The sequence below is a fragment of the Triturus cristatus genome, chromosome 6, assembly GCF_964204655.1.
Source record: "Triturus cristatus chromosome 6, aTriCri1.1, whole genome shotgun sequence".
Classification (NCBI taxonomy): Eukaryota; Metazoa; Chordata; class Amphibia; order Caudata; family Salamandridae; genus Triturus; species Triturus cristatus.
In genome coordinates, this window is record NC_140589.1 from 1,699,531,663 (window position 1) to 1,699,553,617 (window position 21,955).

General features: G+C 43.3%; 1 protein-coding gene across 1 annotated transcript in view; it reads left to right on the forward strand.

Moving 5' to 3' along the window:
* Positions 1–413: 413 nt before the first annotated feature.
* The window catches only part of KCTD3 (potassium channel tetramerization domain containing 3), a 340,096-nt gene continuing 318,554 nt past the window's right edge, over positions 414–21,955 (forward strand). The window contains exon 1 of the mRNA XM_085612922.1: positions 414–643. Coding sequence (XP_085469048.1) covers positions 552–643 — 92 coding nt within the window. The 5' untranslated portion in view covers positions 414–551. The remainder of the gene's footprint in view (positions 644–21,955) is intronic.

Here is a 21,955-nt window from a genome sequence, read left to right on the forward strand (position 1 = left end):
CCTCTATATGGTTATGGAACTCCGGTTACTTGCAATACCGGTATAATGTACAGCAGGGGGTACTTTAACCGTTATATATTAATTAAATGGAGACCGAAACAGTGGCCATCTTATATGCACTATTAAAACTACATTTATTTATTATCTAATTCTTTAGTAACCTGTCAAATTTGCTGGAAGAAATATTCCCTGGAAAGCAGAGGTTCTAATTGATTATTCCTTTGGAAATTCCAATTCAGCTGTACCTAGCGTTTGTAGAACGCATGTTTAAAGTGTGGATCTAACGTGTAAAAAACGTTTTTATTACTTCAGAAATTGTAGTTGAGCAAAGAATTCCTATAACTGGCTCCTACTGTAAACTCCTCTCCCGCTGCAATGTGATTCAGGGCGCTCCCTCCTTCCCGTGCCGCTATCCCAGGCCTGCCAGGCAGCCGCCCGATCCCGCCCAGCGCCTCCTCCCACCCTGCCTCTCTCCATTCCTCGGCTCCGGGAGCTCAGGCGGCCGCGGCGGGCCGGGGCTGCTCCCGCGGCTGCTGCTGCAGCAGGAAGCCATGGCCGATAACGGCAGCGCCGGGGCGGGAGGAGGAGGCTGCCTGGCATCGGGCATCGGCGAGATCATCCAGCTCAACGTCGGAGGCACCAGGTAAGAACCGGCGGGTGCTTGGCCGAGGCGGGGCCGTCAGGGCTGCTGCAGCCGGGAGGAGGCTGCAGGAGCCCGGCTCTCTGGCTGGAAGGAGCTCGGGGATGCCGCTGCCCCCGGGCCGAGGCATCGGAGGGGTAACGGGAGGGCGTCCTGCCCTGACAGCTGCTTATAAACACTGAGCAGCGGAATTACCAGCGGGACGAACACTGCGCGTATTGATCTGACCACAAGGCTGGCCACCTCCGGGCGACATGATGGACCGGAGCCAGGGACGCTCCGGAGCGGCGCACTGCGTGACACAGTGTGGCTGACGCTTCCAGGGGCCCCCGAACGTCCACCAGCACCCCACTCATCCATTATTTATTCTTGTTTACAGCTAGTGAGAAAAAAAACATGGACGTGGGGTTTAATGGGAATTCTGACGTCTGACAGAAGTAACGGGCAGGTGACAACACTGAGCCAGCGCTCAAAGTGCAGTGGTGTGTCCCTGGGGCTGCTGGCAGCTATCCAGGTTTGGCAAGAAGCTTCTCGTTTAGGCTCACACTTACCTGTAGCCTCCCTACTACTATTCACCAGTCATCCTAGCAAAATGGATGTCCGCTGTATTGTAGCTTATTTATAGCGCTTATGTGGGGTCACTGAAGCACTTAGCCACATGGATAGCAAGCCATAACGCGTAGGGTTACACCGCTCCCAGCCCCTTTTCGCTTGCATATGTGGTCAGTATGTTGGGGGCCAAACAGTCGAAGCCCTGGAGAGGTACCGCCTCACAAATGTCCTGTTTGATGGCTTCAAACTCACGGTTGGATTCGGGCGTCCAACAGAAGCTGGCTTTGTCTTTCAAAAGTTGTCGCATGGAATGGGTTTTCGTGGCAAAGTTGCGAACAAATTTACTGTAAAACTCTGCTAGTCCGAGGAAGGATCTGACATCCGGGGCCGGGGTGCCGCTTTGATAGCCTCTTCATTTGTTTGTTTCAGAAATATCCCCTTTTCTCCAATCTCGTGTCCCAGGTACGTTACGGTGCGCAGTCCAAACCTGCACTTGTCCAGTTCAGCCGTGAGGTCGTTGACAGACAGGATGCGCAACACGTCCCGTAGAGTGACGTTGTGTTCTTCTCTGGTCTTCCCCATGACAAGTATGTCATCCTGGAAGCACAGGACATTTTTGCTGGCCTTGAATAGCACATGCATGAGTTTTTGGAACACTGATGCTGCGGATGCCAGACCAAAGGGCAGGCGTCGGAATCTGTAGCAGCCAAATGGGGTAATGAAGGAGGTCAGTTTTCTACTGGATGGGTGGAGCAGGATCTGGTGGTACGCCGCTGTGAGATCAATAGTTGAGAACCAATTTATGCCCTTGGTCTGAGCCAGTAGGTCATTAATGCGTGGTAACAGGAATTTGTCCACCAGGATGTTTTTGTTTAATTCTCGAAGGTCAATGCATAAACGCACCTTCCCGTTCGGTTTCCGCGACACGACAAGCAGATTTCGAGTGGGTCGCCTGTTCTGTCGGTATGTTGTGGCAGTGGGTGGTTTGTCCCTTGACACAGTAGCGTCACTCACTTTACAGACTGCAGGTTTCGTCTCTGCTTTCTTCTTGGCTGCCGATGCGCACCGTTAGGATAGTTCGGATTTTTTGACAATGGCTATGATCTCATGGAGGGGTGCCTCGCCACTCACCCATAACTTTTCCTGTACGTAGGTGCTTGTCGTGTGCATTATTATTTGTTCTCGTATCAAGTCGTCGTGCAGGTGGCCAAATTTGCAGTTGATCCCCAATTTCTTGAGTGCAGCCACATACTCATCCACCGTTTCAGTCTCAGTAAAGTGTATCTATTAATAGCCGTGCAAATGACTGGCTCGTAGTGGCTGTCCAAGTCCTCCCAACGTGTGTTGGAACACATCTTCATCTGTTGCGGCTCTCGGTTTTTTACCATGTTCTCGTAGACTCGCAACCCTTCGGGTCCTAGGTTGTGCAGCAATATTTTCTTCCTGCGTTTGCTGGAGAACTCTTCTTCCCCTTCATCTTCTATCGCCGACAAGCAGTTGAGGAAGTACCCCTTCCAGTCGGCCCACTTCATCGCTGGTTTGCCTGGTTTCGGGAGGAAGGGCACAGGATTTGTGAGGGAGAAGGTCTGGACACACATTGCATTAGGCTAGGCGTGCCTGCCAGACAGTGAACTCCCTGGATGTAAGCGCAGGATCCTTTGCGGACAGGACGACTGAGCTGGAGGCACGGTGATTAGCAGTGGTGGAGCAGTACTCTGGCTCTGTCCTGCTGGCAGGGGTGCTGTATTGGAGTCCTTAGAGTAGTGGTTCAGCACGTAGCATATGGCATGTATGGGCTCCTGGGCTGATGGGATCAGCCAGCGCAGTGGACTCTCACACCTGAGGGCAATGGATGGCCGGACAAAAGTGCAGCCCGGCAAGATCCTCCTGAAGGGTGCTGGTGCTGCCTCATGTTATATAAATACAATGGTTCTGTCGGGAATTTCTAATTTCTTTTAGAAAGTTCAAAAAATATTCATTACATGTAACAGATATCAGATAAATGAGGAAAAAAGCACACACCAATAAAAAGTTTGCAATTTGGTAATTTAAGGGAATAAAGTATTATGGGCTGTCGTAATACATAAGTTCAAAAGAGCAAAATATTGGTGACTTGTGGTGATAAAGTGACATGTGATGATAAATAGTATATACAATATATTTCAAATGCGGTAAAAGTGAATAAGTAGAATAGAAAGGTACATTATTTCTTGATATGTCTTTATGGTTTTTCACATATGCCACAAGATCCTATGTGAATGAATCTGTGATCAGAAGCATTGTGTAGACATATAAGGGTGCGTCGATGTTTCGACCCCGTGTACTGCGCAAAATATAATAAGCGTCACAGCGGGTCTTCCTCAGGACAGTGCAGATGGGTATACAGCCCAAGCGCAGATTTTGGTTAATATCTGCGGGCAAGAAGGTTTTCTCAGTCAAAGTTGTAGTCCTGGTGAATCAGGAGGAGGCCTTGAAGATTTTTGAGGTTAAAGGATGATGTCTTCAATAAATTTGGGGTTTTAAGCCAGTCGCATCATTTACGCGATCTGTAGTTCAGCACCTCTTGTCAGCTCTCAGTCCGATGGAATGCCTCATGGGCTTTCTGCGTCACTGGGATGTCGTTTACAAAACTGTGGCTGGAAGTGAAGGGCGCCGGTTCCTTACTGTGTGCATGAGAGCCGAGGAGCCGTCGGCAGAGATCAAAGGCGCGTCAGGGACACGCCGTGTAGAGTGTTGCGGGACGGCACTCCCCCTCTCCTTGTAGTTGCGCCGACAGTGCGCGTCACGGCGGGGGTGTAGGCAAGTACAACTGGAGCGTGAGGCGGCTGCAACAGCGGGGCTCGAGTCCGCTCATCGCCAGTTTATAGTGTCGCTATGCACACAATATGTACACAGAAATTGTTGCGTGTAGTTTCAGGTTACTTTATTTAGGAGAGGTGAAGTCCGTCCAGTCTCCGTGATAAGGCCTCCTCCCTTGGCGCGTCACAGCGCGCTCTCCCGTCAGGCACCACGTTGCGGTCACGTGGGTGCCTGACAACTAGACTGAAACACCACAAGGGTTTGTCGTTGGAAGGGCGGTGTTAATGTTTTGAGCCTACATAGGAAGTATTTATTTGTCATATTTGAGGACCACTGAGGTGCGATTCTTGTGTTTTTGTAAGCAGCGCCTAATGATGTGTTTGTTGGCTGAGGGTTTGTGAGACCTAGCTGTGCAAATTCCAATTCCAATAAGGACTAACCAGCTTAGCCACAGGGGTAACTGGGTGCTGTGTTTCCGTGCACTCTTATTTTATTTCTTTATTTTTGAAGGCGGGGACATTGTCTACTGATGATCAAATACACCAGATGAAGGTGGAAGGATGTAGAAGAGCAATCAAGGCTAGCAACTTGAGCAGAAAGCTTTCAATTAAGAAGACAACCATGCATGCCATATCCATAACTTTTACCCCACATATGTTATATATGTCCAAAGTAACCTTTGTTATGAATGAAACTCCAGTAAACTCACACTCCACAAATCCGATTTTCCAAGTTTATTCAGGCTGAATAAACTTGGAAAATCGGATTTATGGAGTGCTAGTTTACTGGAGTCTCACTCATAACGCTGGTTACTTAGGACATTATAAACTGGTCCTTCACCCACTTACTCGCTCCAGCCTCGCCTCTGGCGGACGTGGCCGGATCTAGCTGTAGGATTTTTCTCTCTCTCTTTTTACTTTTTCCATCCTAAAATATTGGTATTGAACGTATGTGTTAAGCAGTGGCCATCTGGTCTTTGCCCTTTGCATACATAGAGACTCAAAACAACACATTTTGAATTCAAAATAAAGACTTTAAACATTTCTGTTTGTTCAAACTAGAGTTTTGGAAACAAGAGAACAGACTTAGCCAGAATTTAGCCAGTTCAGATTTAGAATCTTTTTGTTTCTTCCCAAATATCACTTATCTGGAGTTCTTGATATTCAAGGACAAGTAAAGAAAACAAAAATAGAGCTAAAGGAGGATAAATGAATGGCACAGTCAACTTTACATTTCAAAATCTTTATTTGAATGCAGAATGTATCCATAAAAGTGCAGTGCAATACAGTAAAATACATATAGAGTAAAGAATTTGAATACAGTGCGTAAATAAAAACATAAAGAAGATTAAAATTGCTACACCCTGGCAAAAGGTGGCACAGTCATTTAGCCACACTAGAGAGGTTGCAAACTGGCATGATAAATCAGCATTGGTAACAAGGTGATGTTGGTCCACAGTATTCTTAAGTGAGTAACCTACTCTCCATGTCCACCAAAGCAACTTCATAACTGATGTGAAAAGTTGGGGGGGGGGGTCTCTTACTCATATTCCGAAAACCTGGAAGTTTCCTACTTCCGCAGCCTATCACAGTGTATTTAGAACATTTTTTGTCAGTCTACTACAGTAATCATGTTTACATATTCCAGAGTTTTGCTCCCGGTTGCATCAGGAAGTTTCTTTGTTGATGGTCTAGGCATGTTGGTAATCAGGAAATCCCTTGTTTCTGTTACTAGGGGCTTAATATCCACCTCTCTGATTGGGAGCAATAGATGACTTTGGGCTAGGTCTGCCTTGTGCCAAGTGTCTATGTAGAAAAAGCAAAATCTTGACCTATTCTTAGTTCTGTATAAGGTTAAACACACTCAGGGGGCAGAGGGTAGCTTATTTCCTGAATGTCCCTCTTCCTTTGTTCTGGCTTCCCTGTTGGAGTGTCTCTGTAGCTTGGTTGTGACAACCAGGGTTGAGTGTAGCTCCTCACTCGCAACCTTGGTACTGCTAGAGAGAAGCCAGACCTCGCCAACTACCCAGAGACGTGCTAACTACTTTTCTCCTCGCTCCTTCTTTACTTACAGCCCTGTGTCCCCAACATTTGGATCTCCACAGGTGTCCTTGGACATGCTTGCAAGTGCGAGGGAAACAGATAGAAGGGAATTGCTAAGAATAACATGAGCGAACGAACGAACCAGTGAACGGTCAGACAAACTTGTACAGCTGCTTGTGTCTCAGGGGCGTGTGGCAAGCCTTACCTCTGGCTTGTGCGTGGCCACCACTGTGCTAGCACCTGTGTCTGCTTCTAGTTGAGGCACCACCTTCTAAAGTATACCTCTCATCAAGCCAGAAGCCAATTAATGTCCTTCCTCTATGTTTCTTAAAATATCGTTCATGGGTGTTGCAAAATACCCATGTGTTCAGTTATTAAAATATGAACTCCATCAAGTGTGGGCATGTTACTTTGCCTTGTTCCTAATTTATGTTTCTTATGGTAAATTTCGATGTTTGCAGGTAAAACATACACATTTGCAATGTTTAAAAGCTTCCATCTGTATTTCTCTGCAACCCTTATCAGCATTCTGAGAGAATTATACCAACCAGTTGTAAAGCTCTTTCATTAACCAGATCTTTTGTTTGAACATGACTTTTGGTCAAGAAACATAATTCTCCTACCTTATGATATCTCTCACAGAGAGTTTTGCCTACAGTATATGACTAAAAAGTGAAATAAATTATGGTCAAATGTTAAGACCAGCATGGTAACCTCCTTGGGGCCTACAGGGTATCCAGGGTCACAGGGAGACAGTCATGGTGCTTTAGGACTTTTACTACTGCTGTTTCGGGGCATGATCTATTATGGTACAGTAAACCTGTTAGAACTGGGGGTCTCTAGTTGGCTGAGTTAGGTATACCTTAGTCCAAATAGGGACCCTTGCTTCTAGCCAGAGAAAGGAGGGACACACTCTCAGATAACCCCTGCTCATCCCCCGGAAGCTTGGCACTAGCAGCCAGGCTTATCTCCAAGGCAATGTGTAAAGTATTTGCAACCACACTCTCAGTAACACAGTGATAACACCACAAATGGACACCACGCTGGTTTTATAAAAATAGCGGTATCTTTATCAAAAGGAATACGATGAGACCAAACAATAGAAGTCCAAAATACGCGTATTCGTAATATTTCACTTTGCTGGTTATTAGGCCAGCAATCACTTGTAGGTTCTTGCGGTATTAATGAGCAGTTCACGATGATCTAATGCATTCCTAATGCTAGGCTATGCAGTTCATAATGCAGTTCTTAATGTAGTAACACGACTGTCCTTATTGCAAGTACTAATGCAGTTCATAACGCAGGAATAATGGAGTTCGTAATGCAAAAATAATGCGGTTGTAATGCAAGAATCGGGCAGTTCATAATGCAAGAATCAGGCAGTTCCTAATTCAGAAATAATGCGGTTCGTAATGAAAGAATCAGGCAGTTCCTAATGCAAGGAATAATGCTATAAGCCAATCTGCGTGGTCAACTCGGGCACAACTAGGCCCCAACAACAGAGACACCGGTCGTAAGTTTAAAGGGGCGGCCCCAGGACTGCTGGGCAGGTACGGGCTGCTCGGGGACTCTGCGCGTCTAACACGGTGCAGCGGGAGAGAGATCGGAGCACTCCTGTACTGCTCCTGCACGCCTCCCCAGGCCACACACACTTGCGGCTCCCGACCGGAGTCCAAGCCTTACCTGGGGGGTGCGCTGCCTCGCTCTCTCTCTCCGCTCGTCGGACGTCCTGCTGGGCAGCCCGATGACGTTGCAGCTCTGTTGCTAGGCGACGCTGTAGCCGGACGGGTTACGGCGCTGCCTTCTCCTTCATTGGCGATCTTGAGCAGATTCCTCTTGGCGAACGCGATTACAATCCCTTTCACCTTGCAGCTTCCTGAGCTTCCAGAAATCCTTTAGCACGATGCAGCTCGGGCCAGTGTCGGCGATCCTTACTCACAGCCTCAGTTACGATGACGGATCGTGCCACAAACAACAATTCAGCATCGTGAACAATGTTTCACGCTGTGGGGGCAACGCGGTCACAGGGCACCTCGTAACCAGCACCACAGACCACACGGCAGTCTCAGGCGTGCAAAAGCACACACACCAAGCATTGGAAACTTTGATGTTCCTGAGTTTCCACAACAGGGGACCAGTTCTCCTCGGGCCCTTGGAGACAAGTTACTTCAGGACACAGCAAAGTCCTTTCAAGCAGGGAGACACAGCACACAGCAAAGTCCCTTGTCTTCTCATTAGTCAAATCAGCAAACTGCATGCCAGCCCCAGAACACACAGTGAGGGCAGTCCTTCTCTTCAGCTGTTCTCCTTTGGCATAGGTTCCTCTTGATCACAAAGTAGTTTCAATCGTTTTTCAGTCTGGAGTTCTGTCTTGAGTTAATGGGGTTCAGCTCTTACATTTATACCCCTAAATACCTTTGAAGTCTTTGTGTTCAGGGCGCTCTGAGCCTGGTCCAAACCAGTTCTATGTGTCTTCCTGCCAGTGCACACCTTCTTGCTTGGATAGTGAGGGTCTGGGCCTCAGACGCTCCCCAGGAGGTTGAGCCATTCTTTTGTGGCAGCAGCACAGCCCTCTTCACATCAAAGGGGCTACGCCTCCCACCACACTAAATACAGGCCGGCCTGTGCTGTCTCACCTACTCCTCCCTGGACCCTGTCACATCCAAACCCAGACAGTCAATACACAACCAGGCAGAGGCACTCAGGATGGTTAGCACAAGAAACCAGCCACTTCTAAAAGTGTGGTTTGCAAACACACAATGTAAAAACCATCTTCATAGAAAGATGTGTTATTAAATTCTGAATTCAGGCACACTAAACTTCATCTCTCCATCAAATGCCTATGAGAAGATATGCTGGAAACATGTGACACATGCAAAAACAACAGGTGGTGGACAGAATGCAGAACAATGTCATACATTCACCCAGTACAGAGACCTGGGCCTAAATCCATCATTTCTTTGCTCACCATGCCATTCCAGTTTGAACCCAGCCATATGCAAATCAGTCTTGACCCTGTGCCTCATGGGAACAGTCCAGCCCGAACTGCCAAGCCAGGTCCTCCCTGGACTGGAAACAAGCATCCTAGGACCGGTTTCAGGGTTTCACCCCTCTTCAGCCAGGATAGCTTTATTCCAGTGGCACGGAGAGCACGGGACTCACGTCTGAGCATACCCATCCCACTCAGGGTGACAAATGCAAAAACTTGCTCACTTTACCATTGGATTCGAGATAGCCTGGCTGACGAGGGTTATGAACCTGAAACCGGTTCCAGGATGCTTATTTCCGGTCCAGGGAAGACATGGCTTGACAGTTCGGGCTGGACTGTTCCCATGAGGCACAGGGTCAGACTGATTTGCATATGGCCATGTCTGAACTGGGGTGGTGGAGTGAGCTAAAGAATGATGATGGATTAAACCCAGATCAGTTGACTGGGGGTGAGTGTTTGATTTGCTCAACCGCTCCGTCCATCATCCCCTTTGGTATTGCTTTGTTCGCCCTAAGTTGGCAGGGTATGCCCAGACGTGGGTCCCTTGCTCACTTTACCACTGGATTCAAGATAGCCTGGCTGACGAGGGTTATGAACCTGAAACCGGTCCCAGGGTGCTTGTTTTCGGTCCAAGGAAGACATGGCTTGACAGTTTGGGCTGGACTGTTCCCATGAGGCACAGGGTCAGACTGATTTGCATATGGCCATGTCTGAACTGGGGTGGTGGAGTGAGCTAAAGAATGATGATGGATTAAACCCATATCAGTTGACTGGGGGTGAGTGTTTGATTTGCTCAACTGCTCCGTCCATCATCCCCTTTGGTATCGCTTTGGAAACATGTGACACAGTATTCCCCCTTCTGTCCTATGGGCAAGATGGCCTTGCAACAGTGAAAAACGAGTTTGGCAGTATTGTACTGTCAGGACATGTTACACAACTCAGTACATGTCCTACCTTTCACATACACTCCGCCCTGCCCAGGGGGTACCTTGGGCCTACTATAGGGGTGTCTGATGTGCATAAAAAGGGAAGGGTAAGGCCTGGCAAGTGGGTGCACTTGTCAGGACAACAAGGCAGTTAACAAACTGCACGCAGGCACTGTAGTGGCAGGCCTGAGATCTCTCTTTAGGGATACTTATGTGGGTGGCACAATTAGTGCTGCTGGCCCACTAGTAGCATTTGCATTACCAGCCCTGGCACAAATAGTGCACTTTACTAGGGACTTTCCTAGTAAGACAAACATACCAATTATGGACAACCAATTACCATAACACTTTATACTGGGAACACTTGCACTTTGACACTGATCAGTAGTGGCAAAGTGCCCAAAGCATCTAAGTCAGCAACACAATGTCAGAAAAAGGTCTAGGAGGAAGGCAAACAGTTTAATGAACTTTAGCCAAAAAGGGCCAAGTCTGAGAAAACCTTTCAGCACTTGACTTTTAGGGTAGTGAGGAAAGCAGGCCAAGGCTTCTCCGGGAGATAGTGTGAGAGACTGAGCCCAACAGTTGTCAAATGGAATGCAAAAATGATTCTCTCCATCAGTGCTTATCTTTTATACAAAAGAAGTCCTTTGTTATACCGAAATGAAATACAACACAAAGACTATACCTCTGGGAACAGGGTTCTGTAGCAGGTACTACAGAGTAGATAGACAACAACTTATTAGGCTTAGAATAATCTTAAGGGTGCAGGCTCGTTGTGAATAGCATGGGCAGAGTTGTGCAACAGTGACCCAGCCCTATATCTGAGAGGAGACATCTCAGAAGTCAAGTGGGGAAGTTTCAGTCTCCTTGTATAGTCCTGCTGGAGACAGGGAATGTTGATTCTATTGTCAGGGGTCTGAAACCAGTCCCTCTCTTAGTGTGTTTCTCATCTGCAGAGAAGACAGCCACAGGCTATGGTTTTCAGAGCAGGTAGTGATGAGGTGTGTTTCAAACTGGAAAACTTACACCATGAGCACAGCGTTGCATGCAGGTCTTGCACCTGACAGCCATCAGCTTTTGGGAGTAGCATTTCTGAGGGTGTCAAATGGGCATGCCTGTGTTGGAGCGGGAATGGTGCTTGCATGGTATCAGGCGTGTTCCCTGCCTTGAGTGCCCGATTGCGTATGTTTCTGGGATCCTGACTTTTTATTTTAGCTCTAATAACATGCTAATCTAAGAGTGTAAGTGGAGCCCAAGATGTGTCTCTGAATATGTGAGTTCCTGGACCTGCCTTGTGACCTGGAGAGTTGCAGCACACGTGCTCTCATTGATCTTGTCCCTGTCATGAGTGTAGCTCATATTTTGTAAGTGGCAGCATACCATGGCTATGAAAAACCAATAGTGTGACCTGTCATTTTTATTGGTGTGACTGGGGTTGAGGCCTACTGCTTCACCATCCTAAAGGTCAGCTTCTACATGTGTTTTCAGACTCTTGCATTGACATGCTGAGTATGTGTTAAGTGTACCTGCTCATTTGTGGGAAGTGTTTTACATGCATGGTGTGTAAGTTAAGCAAAGTATTGGAGGCTAGTAAAATTCATTGAACTTGTTCCTGATGCAACCTGCCACATGATAGAGAGTGAGAACTATGTTCCCAGATGGTGGAAGTGTATTTCCTATATTTCTTTAGCTGAAGAGAGGAGACCTAGACCCTGAAGTGAGGTGAGTGGAGTCAGGTCTGCTTTTAGAAATTCTATGAGCTTTTCTTGGTTAGCAAGGTGCTGCTGATTAATATTCCTGCAAAAAGAACAATTAATGGACAGAATGTTGGGCAGTGCAAACATTCACCCCAGTACAGAGATCTGGGTCTAAATCCATGGTTCTTTTGCTTCCCATGCTATTTCTGTTAAACCCAGCCATATGCAAATCAGTCTTGACCCTTCTCCTCAGGCGAACAGTCCAGCCCGAACTGCCAGGCCAGGTCTTCCCTGGACCGGAAACAAGCATTCCGGGACCGGTTTTAGGAATTTGCCCGTCTTCAGTCATGCTAGCTTGACTTCAGTTGCATGGAGAGCACAGGATTCACGTCTGGGCATACCCGTCCCACTCGGAGAAACAAATGCAAAAAAAACAATTGATGGATATAATGTTGAACAATGTCAAACGCACTCCAGTACAGAGAGCTGGGCGTAAAGAGAGCAAAAGAACGATGGATTTAACCCATATCTCTGGACTGGGGATAAATGTGTGATTTATTCAGCATTCCGTCCATCATTTATTGGTGCAGCACTTTTCGCCCTAAGTGGGATCGGTATGCCCAGACCTGGGTCCCTTGCTCACTGTGCCACAAGCCTGGCTGATGAGGGGTAATACCCCAAAACCGGTACCAAGATGCTTGTGTCTGGTCCACGGAGGACCTGACTTGGTAGTTCGGACTGGACTGTTCCCAAGAGGAGCATGGTCAAGACTGATTTGCATATGGCTGGGTCTAAACTGGGGTGGCATTGTGAGAAAAAGAACAATGGATTTAACACAGATTTCTTGACTGGGGGTGAATGTTGAGGGGTGGGATGGCACACTCCATTGTGAATGGTGATGAATTCTATAGTCTCATTTTTCTATCCCTAATTACTTCACTTGGGCTGATGACAGCTAGGTGTAGAAAACTCACATCTCCTTGTGCCTGTTTGGGGTGCTCCAGAATGGACACAACCCAGTGCTACCTGTTGTGAGAAGCACTAAGGCTCTGTCCAGAGAACGGCTGGAGGAGGACACTTGAAAGGAGAATCACTCGAAACCAGTTCTAGAGCTGTTAGTGGTTCACCATTCCAAGTCTAGAAGTTGTGTGTAAAAGTGGCACCCAAACCACTCCACTTTGTTACAGTTTCAAGTTCTTTATGACCAAGGAACGAAGTACTCTGCAGAGTACTCAAAGGACTGCTCTGCAACCAGGGCTGGTGTCTGTCTGGCAGCCAGAGGTGAGGGTACATCACCTGAAGTCTGAGTTTACTACTTGTGATATTGTGGATCTGCCCTGAAGTGCCCAGAAGCCTGCCTACTGTCAGGGAAGGAGTCTGCTTGGCCCTGCAAGAAGAAATACAGTCCTGGAGGAGCGAGGCCTAGCGTGCCTCTAGTGGCTAAGGGACATTCAGGAAGAGAGGACTATTTGAGAGAAAACTAGGAAGGCGCCTGCAGGCCATTTACCCCCCAAACCCGGGCCTCTCATCTTGGTTCTTGACAAGAATTGTCAAATTGTGTCTCTCCTCGAAACCAGTCTGCCTCATCTGTATGATTGCTGTTGGATCATTCAGGGATGCAACTGCATGCTTGCTGCAGGTCTGGATAAGGGCTACAACTGCCTATTTGTTTAGGCCCAAACGAGGTCTGCAACCAGCTTCATTAACGTGGCCCAGACGAGGTCTGCAACTGTGTCATTGCCATCTGCCCCTGGGGCTGCACCTACCATTGGTCGACTTGGGACTGTATACAGATCCTTTCAGCAGGCCGACACAGTCATAGCCTACACATAATGCCCTTAGTACGCCTGACGAGTGATCCATTGTGGGAAAATGTATTCTCATGTGAGTGTAGAGCCAACAACAACTCCTCTCAGTAGACTAAATTCTACAGTACACGGTGCATATTTTCCAGTACTTGTATTTATCTAAATGGAAAGATTTATAACAGCTCAATTTTGTAGTATTCAAGAAAATGTAGTTTAAAGACAGATACATTGCATATAACATAGAGAAAATCTTCACTTTGAATATTTGTTGAAAGAACATTTATCATCCATAATCAGTAATATATTGCCTTGGCGGTGCTTTATACATCTGACCAGGGTCTAACCTTTGAACTGTTCTCAATTATAAATATTTCAGTTCTTGTTGCGTCACTGTGATATATTTGTCCACAAACATCTGAGATATTATACACTTTTGGTCTTGATACAGCCAACACGTGTTTTGCTCCTTTTACTGACCTGCAAGCTTGGGGCTCTCTTAATGCTGTAATGGGGCGATATAATGAAAAGCCAAGTTTTAATTGATTATACTCTGATTTACGGTGCCAAGCTATAGGTGAGTACATGGCACTCATGTGAAAACACTGGACACTTGATTTTTGAATTTATCTTTGTACAGGTGAGAGGTGATTGTGTGATGTGGGTGATAATAGTATCAAATATTATTAATTAACCTATATGCTAGTTCAAGAGGTTTTAATTCATAATGAACATGAGCATGGAGAGATATGTTATAGTGGTATAGAGTTCTAGAGCGACCTTAACATTTATCTGGCTTCTTAGGTTGAATTTGGAGTATTTTCTAGATCATATTCTGTAGTCCTGAAAATATGCGTACAGATGTGTTACCACATTATCGTGGGTACCTATATTAGAATTAATAACACACAATGCTTTAAAATGTATTGCGTCTGTCTTCCTGATAGTGTATGCACTTTGTGTTTATAGGTTTAAGGTGAAAATAAGTTCAATGAACTATGTTCATTGTTGCTGGACTTTTTAATAAGGTCAAAATTAGGCTGAAACGTCCTCAGTTGGGCATTAAAAATAATCTATTGCTACCATATTGTGTAAACATAGAATTACCCTTGTTATAGAGTACAGTTATCATGGTAAAAAAAATAAGATTTAGGGGGAAGATCAGTGGAACAGAAATTTCAGTTTTAGTGGTTCAGAGACAAATACCAGGAATATAGAAGTGGGAAATATAGCTATCCCACAGTTAAAACAAATTAGCCCAGTCAATCGAAGCCAGGTCTAAGCTGCGAAAATTATAGCTATCCAGATTTATATGGCCCAGTCAAACGCTTTCAATACAAAGGGACTTACCGGTCTCGGGCGAGATGCCCATTTATAATATCATCTCTACGGTTCTGCTGTGGCAAAATGCTCTGTTGGTGTCCTAATCAGATGCCATTTCTAAAGTTAAAAAGAATAACCTGCCAACCATAAAACTCATCCATCACAGAGTACTATAATGGACATCTTTAGTCAGAAATATTTTACTTAAACACCGATCGCTATTAAGTTATAATCCACAAATTCAAGACGGTATTTCACCACTTCCTCAGAAAAGTTTCAAAGGAGCGCCAAACTTGGATCAAAAATGACGATCATTCTTCATGGACAAAAGAGGAAAACACGGTACATTTTCGGATAAACCGATAGCATTCTACACATGCAAGAACTATTCAATTTGTAAACTTGGGAAAACAAAACAAAGGAGTTCACAATACATGGGTATTGCATTACATCAATGATTGTATGAACTCTGGGAGCATATGTGTATATATACTATTACTTGCCCTTGTAACAAAACCTACCCACAGAGCACAGACTGCTCAAAAATGGGACTAAAACATTATAGAAATATCTAGAAATCTAATAAAACATTGCATTTGGAAGGACACTATGAAGAATATCATGAGCAAATATTTACATTCTACGGGATTGGCAAATTAATGAGAATCCCATGAGGAGAAAACCAAGAACTGACCCTCCAGAAATATGAGAGTGAACTCATACTGAAATTGTATATGGTCAACAAGGATGCAGAATTACATAACCGGTTACTATGAAGACTGACTCATGCACGTTTCTCACTCTAAAAATCCTTTGGAAAGGACTATTGAACAATGAGGAAGAAAAATATGTATGTTTTTTACACTGATTATTTACGAACACGCAGGAGAAACCTGTCTAACTAAGCTCCCAAACATGACATTATAAGAGTTGGAAGATCATAAAGAGAAGCAGCAGAATCACTTGGGTCAATATTTAATTTTAACAGCAACACACTATTAGTTATTTGGATTCCTTATGTAATTGATACTCCTGGAAATAGACAACCATATGACATGTCTGAATTATTATGGGTAGTGTTTTGCCACAATTTATCAAATGTGAATAAATATGTTTAAATGATGTTTGTACATGAACAAATAGAATAACTTATGGATTGTCTTTGGACAATGGATGAGCAATTTCATGGCTGAGTTACATATCCAGCTCACTGAAGGCCCTGGGTTTGGCCTCTCTCTTTGCTGCTCCAATTAACATAAAGAAAGAAGATAAAGTGTGGGTTAAGCAACTATATTTGCAGTCCTGTGAAGACACCAGACTGGCAGTTGAGATCAAGAAATGCACAGTGTTATTTTATTATAGGTCGCTTTCATCTCGCGTGCCAGTCTTCTATTTATCACTTGAATTAATGCATTGGGAGAGATCCTTACTCTTCTGATTTAGATTTATTACAGTATGGAGGATTTTGTCCTTCTCTGGGCCGCTGACAAGCATGGGGATCTCTGCTGTACTCTGTCCATGTGATAGTACCTTAGAACAGTCTCTGTTGCACTATACGTTTTTCTGTAACTATTATAATCATGCACTAAAGCACTCTCTTAAACCACTGTTAAAAACTCTTGCCCATCGCAGGTGCACCAAGGCTTTATGCCACCTGCAATTGGTAAATACCTCGAAGAATTGCTTCAGCATTTTTTCTTTTTTATGACCTGTTTTCAGAGGTAGGAGAACCATTGAGGGTTATCACTCCCTGAATCGTCAAGGAGTTTTCTTTTATTAGTGATTATTAGCTTGCATGGTTTTTATATTATAGCGTAAATCAGAATTTTAGAGATTGTATTTTATTGATCTGCACTTTTGCTGTCTTATGATTTTTATCCTTGTCGCTATACAAAATGTGGATTTTAATATCGATGAATGTGTACCACATATGATGATATGTGGTACACTGTTTTTCTCTGTCATTTTTGGCCGGATTGGCCAAAGAAATATCCTTGAATTTGAATAACTTATGTTGTAGCAATTTTGTCACAATATACATGTATGTAACTGCGACTATATAATGTCTTAACCAGGCCTCTAAAAATCATACAAATGTTATAAGACCTGGAGGTCTAGTGACTTAAATATTCTACTAGACCTATTTGTAATGCTCTTGACCCATAAACTTGTTTTAAATGATGTGATCGTTGGCAAATAATTTAATTCACAGAGCCGCCATTTTCTTCATTATCACATATGAGGGCGCTTTCAAATGTGCGAGTTCAGTATGTCTGCTGTATAAACTTTCTTTCCATATTTAATACAAATCTAGCCACATAAAAGAAACACATAAGCCCTGACTTGCCTCTTAGTTCATTCACGGCATTTTCACCTGGGCGGGGGCATGAATGATTCTCAAATCATGTTTAAAAACTATTACGTTTAATTAATACATAACTAAAGCATGAAGTGGTAGCACACTGTCACTTGTAATCAGCAGATTTTACATTGAAATGGCCACAAACTTTCCCACCAACATGCAGCTTTACTGATATCACTATATAGTTTCCAAACAATGTTTGGAAATAGAGTTTCTGCAAATATGTGTCATTTGCACATCACCAAGTAAAGTGTTCTGGTTTGTTTTGCTCCTATTTAAATCTTTGTTTGCATCACACTTTTTAATTACAAACACATGCTTTTCTAATTACTGATATATTTGTAATATTAATTTACAGTATATGTATTTAAATGTTGTGTTTGAGAAAAATAACTGACATATTCAAACAGCTCACTTGACAAAAACCTCTAATTCTATTAAGAGAGAGAAGAATACATCCTATTTTCCAAGCAGCAATTAGTTAAGAGACAAACCGACATTTGATCTCTTTCCCTGAATATACAGCAAATGTGTCAAGATAAAAACAAGATTTTATAATGGCATCTTTATTGCTCATTCACTTTCTGAATGAGCAGAAAACTTGTTCCTTTCCAGCCTAAGTTTATTCAGATGGGACTAATAGGTGCTAAAAATAGCTCGACCTGATAAACTTTTACTGGTAATTGGGAGTGGGCAAGTAGAGTTTTCGAGGCCTGTTTAACATAGTATATTGAATTACTACAATCAAAGTCTAGGGAAGAATTGCCTAACAGATTGAGAAGATATCTCTACAAGTCCTAATACTCCCAGTAGGACTGAAACGCTCCAGTATATTCATAAATCAGACCCCATAATCAAGTAATATATCATCTCGCAATACTCCCCATTACCTAAATGTACCATTTGAGTATGGCATAAATACTAATGCCAATCCTTAAGATTTAGTACTGATAATATTAGTAACCTACCAGGCTAACACGATTTTAAAATTGCTCCTATATAGGATGCCATCAGGTAACAAGTATCATTCATCTCTGAGATCTTTACTATACTGTCTCTGAAGAATTGCCAAATTAATCTAGAAATAAATCTTCCCACCCTTTACAATTACAAATTAATGTTCCATGTTTAAATGGCGCCACCAGCAATGTGAGCCATCGCGTTAAAGTAAAGTCAAACAGAAACATAGGACTAAGCTAGCAAATATATCTTCCCAACCATTTACAATTACATATTGATGTTCCATTTCAAGATGGTGCTACCAACAGTGTGAATTATCGTATGAAGGCAAAGTCAAACACAAATATAGGACTAAGCTAGTAAGTACTTAAAAGACGGCACCTGACTAGGACGCCAGCAGCACATTTCACCATGGCAGGACCTTAGAGGATGGGATTATTACTGAGCATTTTGTCTAAGACTGGTAAATCCATTTGTATCGAGGCATGTTGACTGGGCTATACAAATCTTGGTAGCTATACATTTTACCGGTCAGACGTGGCTTTCCTTGACTAGACTAATTTATCTTAACTGTCGTGATAGCTATATTTTCCTCTGTTTTAATCCTGTTATTTGACTCTGAACCACTAAAACAGGAATTAAGTTTACCCAGACGTTCACCTGAATCTTAGTCTTTCTTCCCATAATATCTGTACTCTATAACAAAGGTAATTCTATGGTTACACTATATGATAGCAATTGATTCCTTTTTATGCCCAACTGAGACTGTTCCAGCATAATTTTGGACCTTATTTTGAAGTCCAGCAAATATGAACCTCATAAATTGATCGTATTTTCACTCTAGACCTATAACATGGAGTATATGCACTATCAGAAAGAAAGAGGTAATAAATTGTAACGCACAATAGAATGTTAATAATTCTAATAATCACAGCTATGGTAATAAGTCAAAACATTATTTGGTAAGAAAGGGACCCCTACTGAAAACATTCTTCTATTCAAGGAGCCATAAGGTTATGTATCCTTTTCTCTTCCTTTTAAAGATTTCTTGGGTGTTAGCTTCACGGATTAAAAAATGTGCGTCTTTACATTCAACTTTATCATGAATTTATCTAGAATAATGTGTGTTCTCTTGTTAACATTGGCATAGACATCAAAGATAATGAAGCATAAAGTGCTCATATTTGTATCAGGATCAAAGTTCCAGGCCTAGAGTGCTTCTGTGTGTCTGATATTGTATTTATTCTACACTTTATTATAGAGAAAGTTTGAGACTGTTTACCTGACGAAGGCTTATACGCCGAAACGCGCGTCGTGTTCTCATCGACCGCCAGCCTTTGAATTACTTGCCAACATACCAACACCTTCTCTTATGTTTTTTAAAAATTGATTTTGTTGTATAGCACTGTAATTCACTGTTTTTATAAATTATTTTGTGTTTTTGTACATATGAGTTTGTGTCTATGTAATATAAACATTGGACTATTTGTGTGTAATAAGAACTATTAAAAATATCGAAAATGTAAAAAGATCAAGGAATAAGAGAAAAATATAATTGGACAAAACTGAAAAAATAAAAATTATATTTTGTAATAAAAATAATTGTTTTCCTTCATATGTACATGTTTATTTTCATATGCACTCTTTTGTATAGATTTCAGGCCTGATGTTCAGTAGTATTTAAACAATATAGATCCTGTGTTTAGATCTCTTCTTACCCCTTATAATAAGGTAAAACATTGCATGCCTGTTTTCAGGACCGCAGAATATGATCTACAAAATTCTGAAAATTCATCCAAAGAATCCAGATACATTTTAAGGTATCTCTAGAGCTCTGTACCACTATAACATGCCAGTGAATGCTCACAATCTTTAGGAATTAAAACCTCTAAAAATAGCACATAGACTAATTCAAAATATTTGCTGATATCACCCACACCGCAAAATCACTGTTCACCTGTACAAAGATAAATTCAAAAGCATGTGTGCAGTGTTTTCACATGAATGCTGTGTACTCACCTATAGTTTAGCACTGTAAATCAGGGTATAATAATATTAAAAAAAAGTTGGCTATTCATCGTATATCTCTATTATGTCTTGGGACTGTTTCCTTGGTCACCTGATCTGTAGCAGACGTGTTGTGGCCAAAATAGAGCCAAATCACTTAATCAACAGAAGACCGCTGCGGCTAGGCTCACAACTGCATTGATTCCGGTGGTGCTCTGTCTCCAATTAAGGCTTTGTGTGTGCACTGATCTGATCAACATATTGGAGGTATGGGCATTATCAACAAGAAGGACACTGCTTGGCAGTAGGCCACCTGAGAGGATTGGTAAAGTATCACATGTTGCCTGGAGGGGTAATACCCTAGTAAACTAAGCATATTTGTCTGTGGCATGTAACAAAACTGCACCTGGGTCTGTTCATGCTACAACGTAATTCACTAGTAGGGAAACGCAGAGCTAGAGGAGTTATATGGGAGAAGAGAGGGAACAGGGAAGGTGTAGCGCCTCTAGGGGGATTGCACTCAAAGCCAATAACTTTTGTAATCACTAAATGGAGTGGTGAAGTTGTGTGATTAAAGTACTTACATTCTTTTAAAGGCAAGCACTGGGCTAAATGTTAAGATTTTTGTGTCTGATGGTTGATTGGCGTGTGCTGAGCTTAGGTACCTATACACTACCTGAGAAGCCTGTGACTGCTTGCCCTGGCCACTTTGAAAGTCAAGTGTGGGAAGGGTTGTAGTTGGCCTAAGCCATAGAAAGAAGGCCCAAAACATTACTGGGAAATGACCTCATCTCCCATTATTGAGACCCAGTATTCCCTTCCTGCCCGATGTCCCCGACCGGTGTCTGACACCCTGCATTAAGCCATTTAGTAGTGTTTAGGAAGATACAGTCAGCTGGTCTCTGCTAAAAAGGCTGCTGTTACATAACTAAAGCAGTTTCAACACAAAAAGTACTGGCACACTGTAGCAAAAATTTATTTTTGTTCTGGAATAGGTGGAGGGAGTGTGCTTTATCACAAACAACCAACGCTCATTTATATTGTATTATATGGAGACACCCCATCCAGAATGCTACAAAATTAAAAGTTGTGTAAGTCAGAGAAGTCAGAATGAAAGAAATGTGAAGTCAGTCCACAGCAAGATACACTCTACACAAACCCTCGATGATAAAGAGGTGAAAAAATGTGTAGAGAGAGAGAGAGTACCTCACGTGCGCACCACCAGAGGAGCTACTGGTTGGTTCTCACCAGCTTGCCCACGTTTATATCATCATTGGTAACTCTCTCTCAAGAACAAAGTGTGCAGTGTCCAGTGAAAAAAACACATAACACAAGACGGTGTAGTGTAAAAACAGAGAGACACACAAAATGTGCGGACAAAGACAGTAAAAATTTATCATCGAGGGTTTGTGTAGAGTGTATCTTGCTGTGGACTGACTTCACATTTCTTTCATTCTGACTTCTCTGACTTACACAACTTTTAATTTTGTAGCATTCTGGATGGGGTGTCTCCATATAATACAATATAAACGAGCGTTGGTGGTTTGTGATAAAGCACACTCCCTCCACCTATTCCAGAACAAAAATAAATTTTTGCTACAGTGTGCCAGTACTTTTTGTGTTGAAACTATTGTTGATTGGAGGGCGTTCTGGCACGTTTTCCCTCTCTAGCTCCTTTGTGATTGAACATAACTAAAGCAGCCCTGTCTCCATCCTTTCTCACCTTACTTTCTAATAACAAGCCCAAAGATTAGGGATGCCAGTAATACACTTTGCCAGTCTGGGAAGGGTGTCCCTTAACCTCCATTTTTGTATCCGCATTTACCAGGGCCTATTAGTCATCTAATAGCATT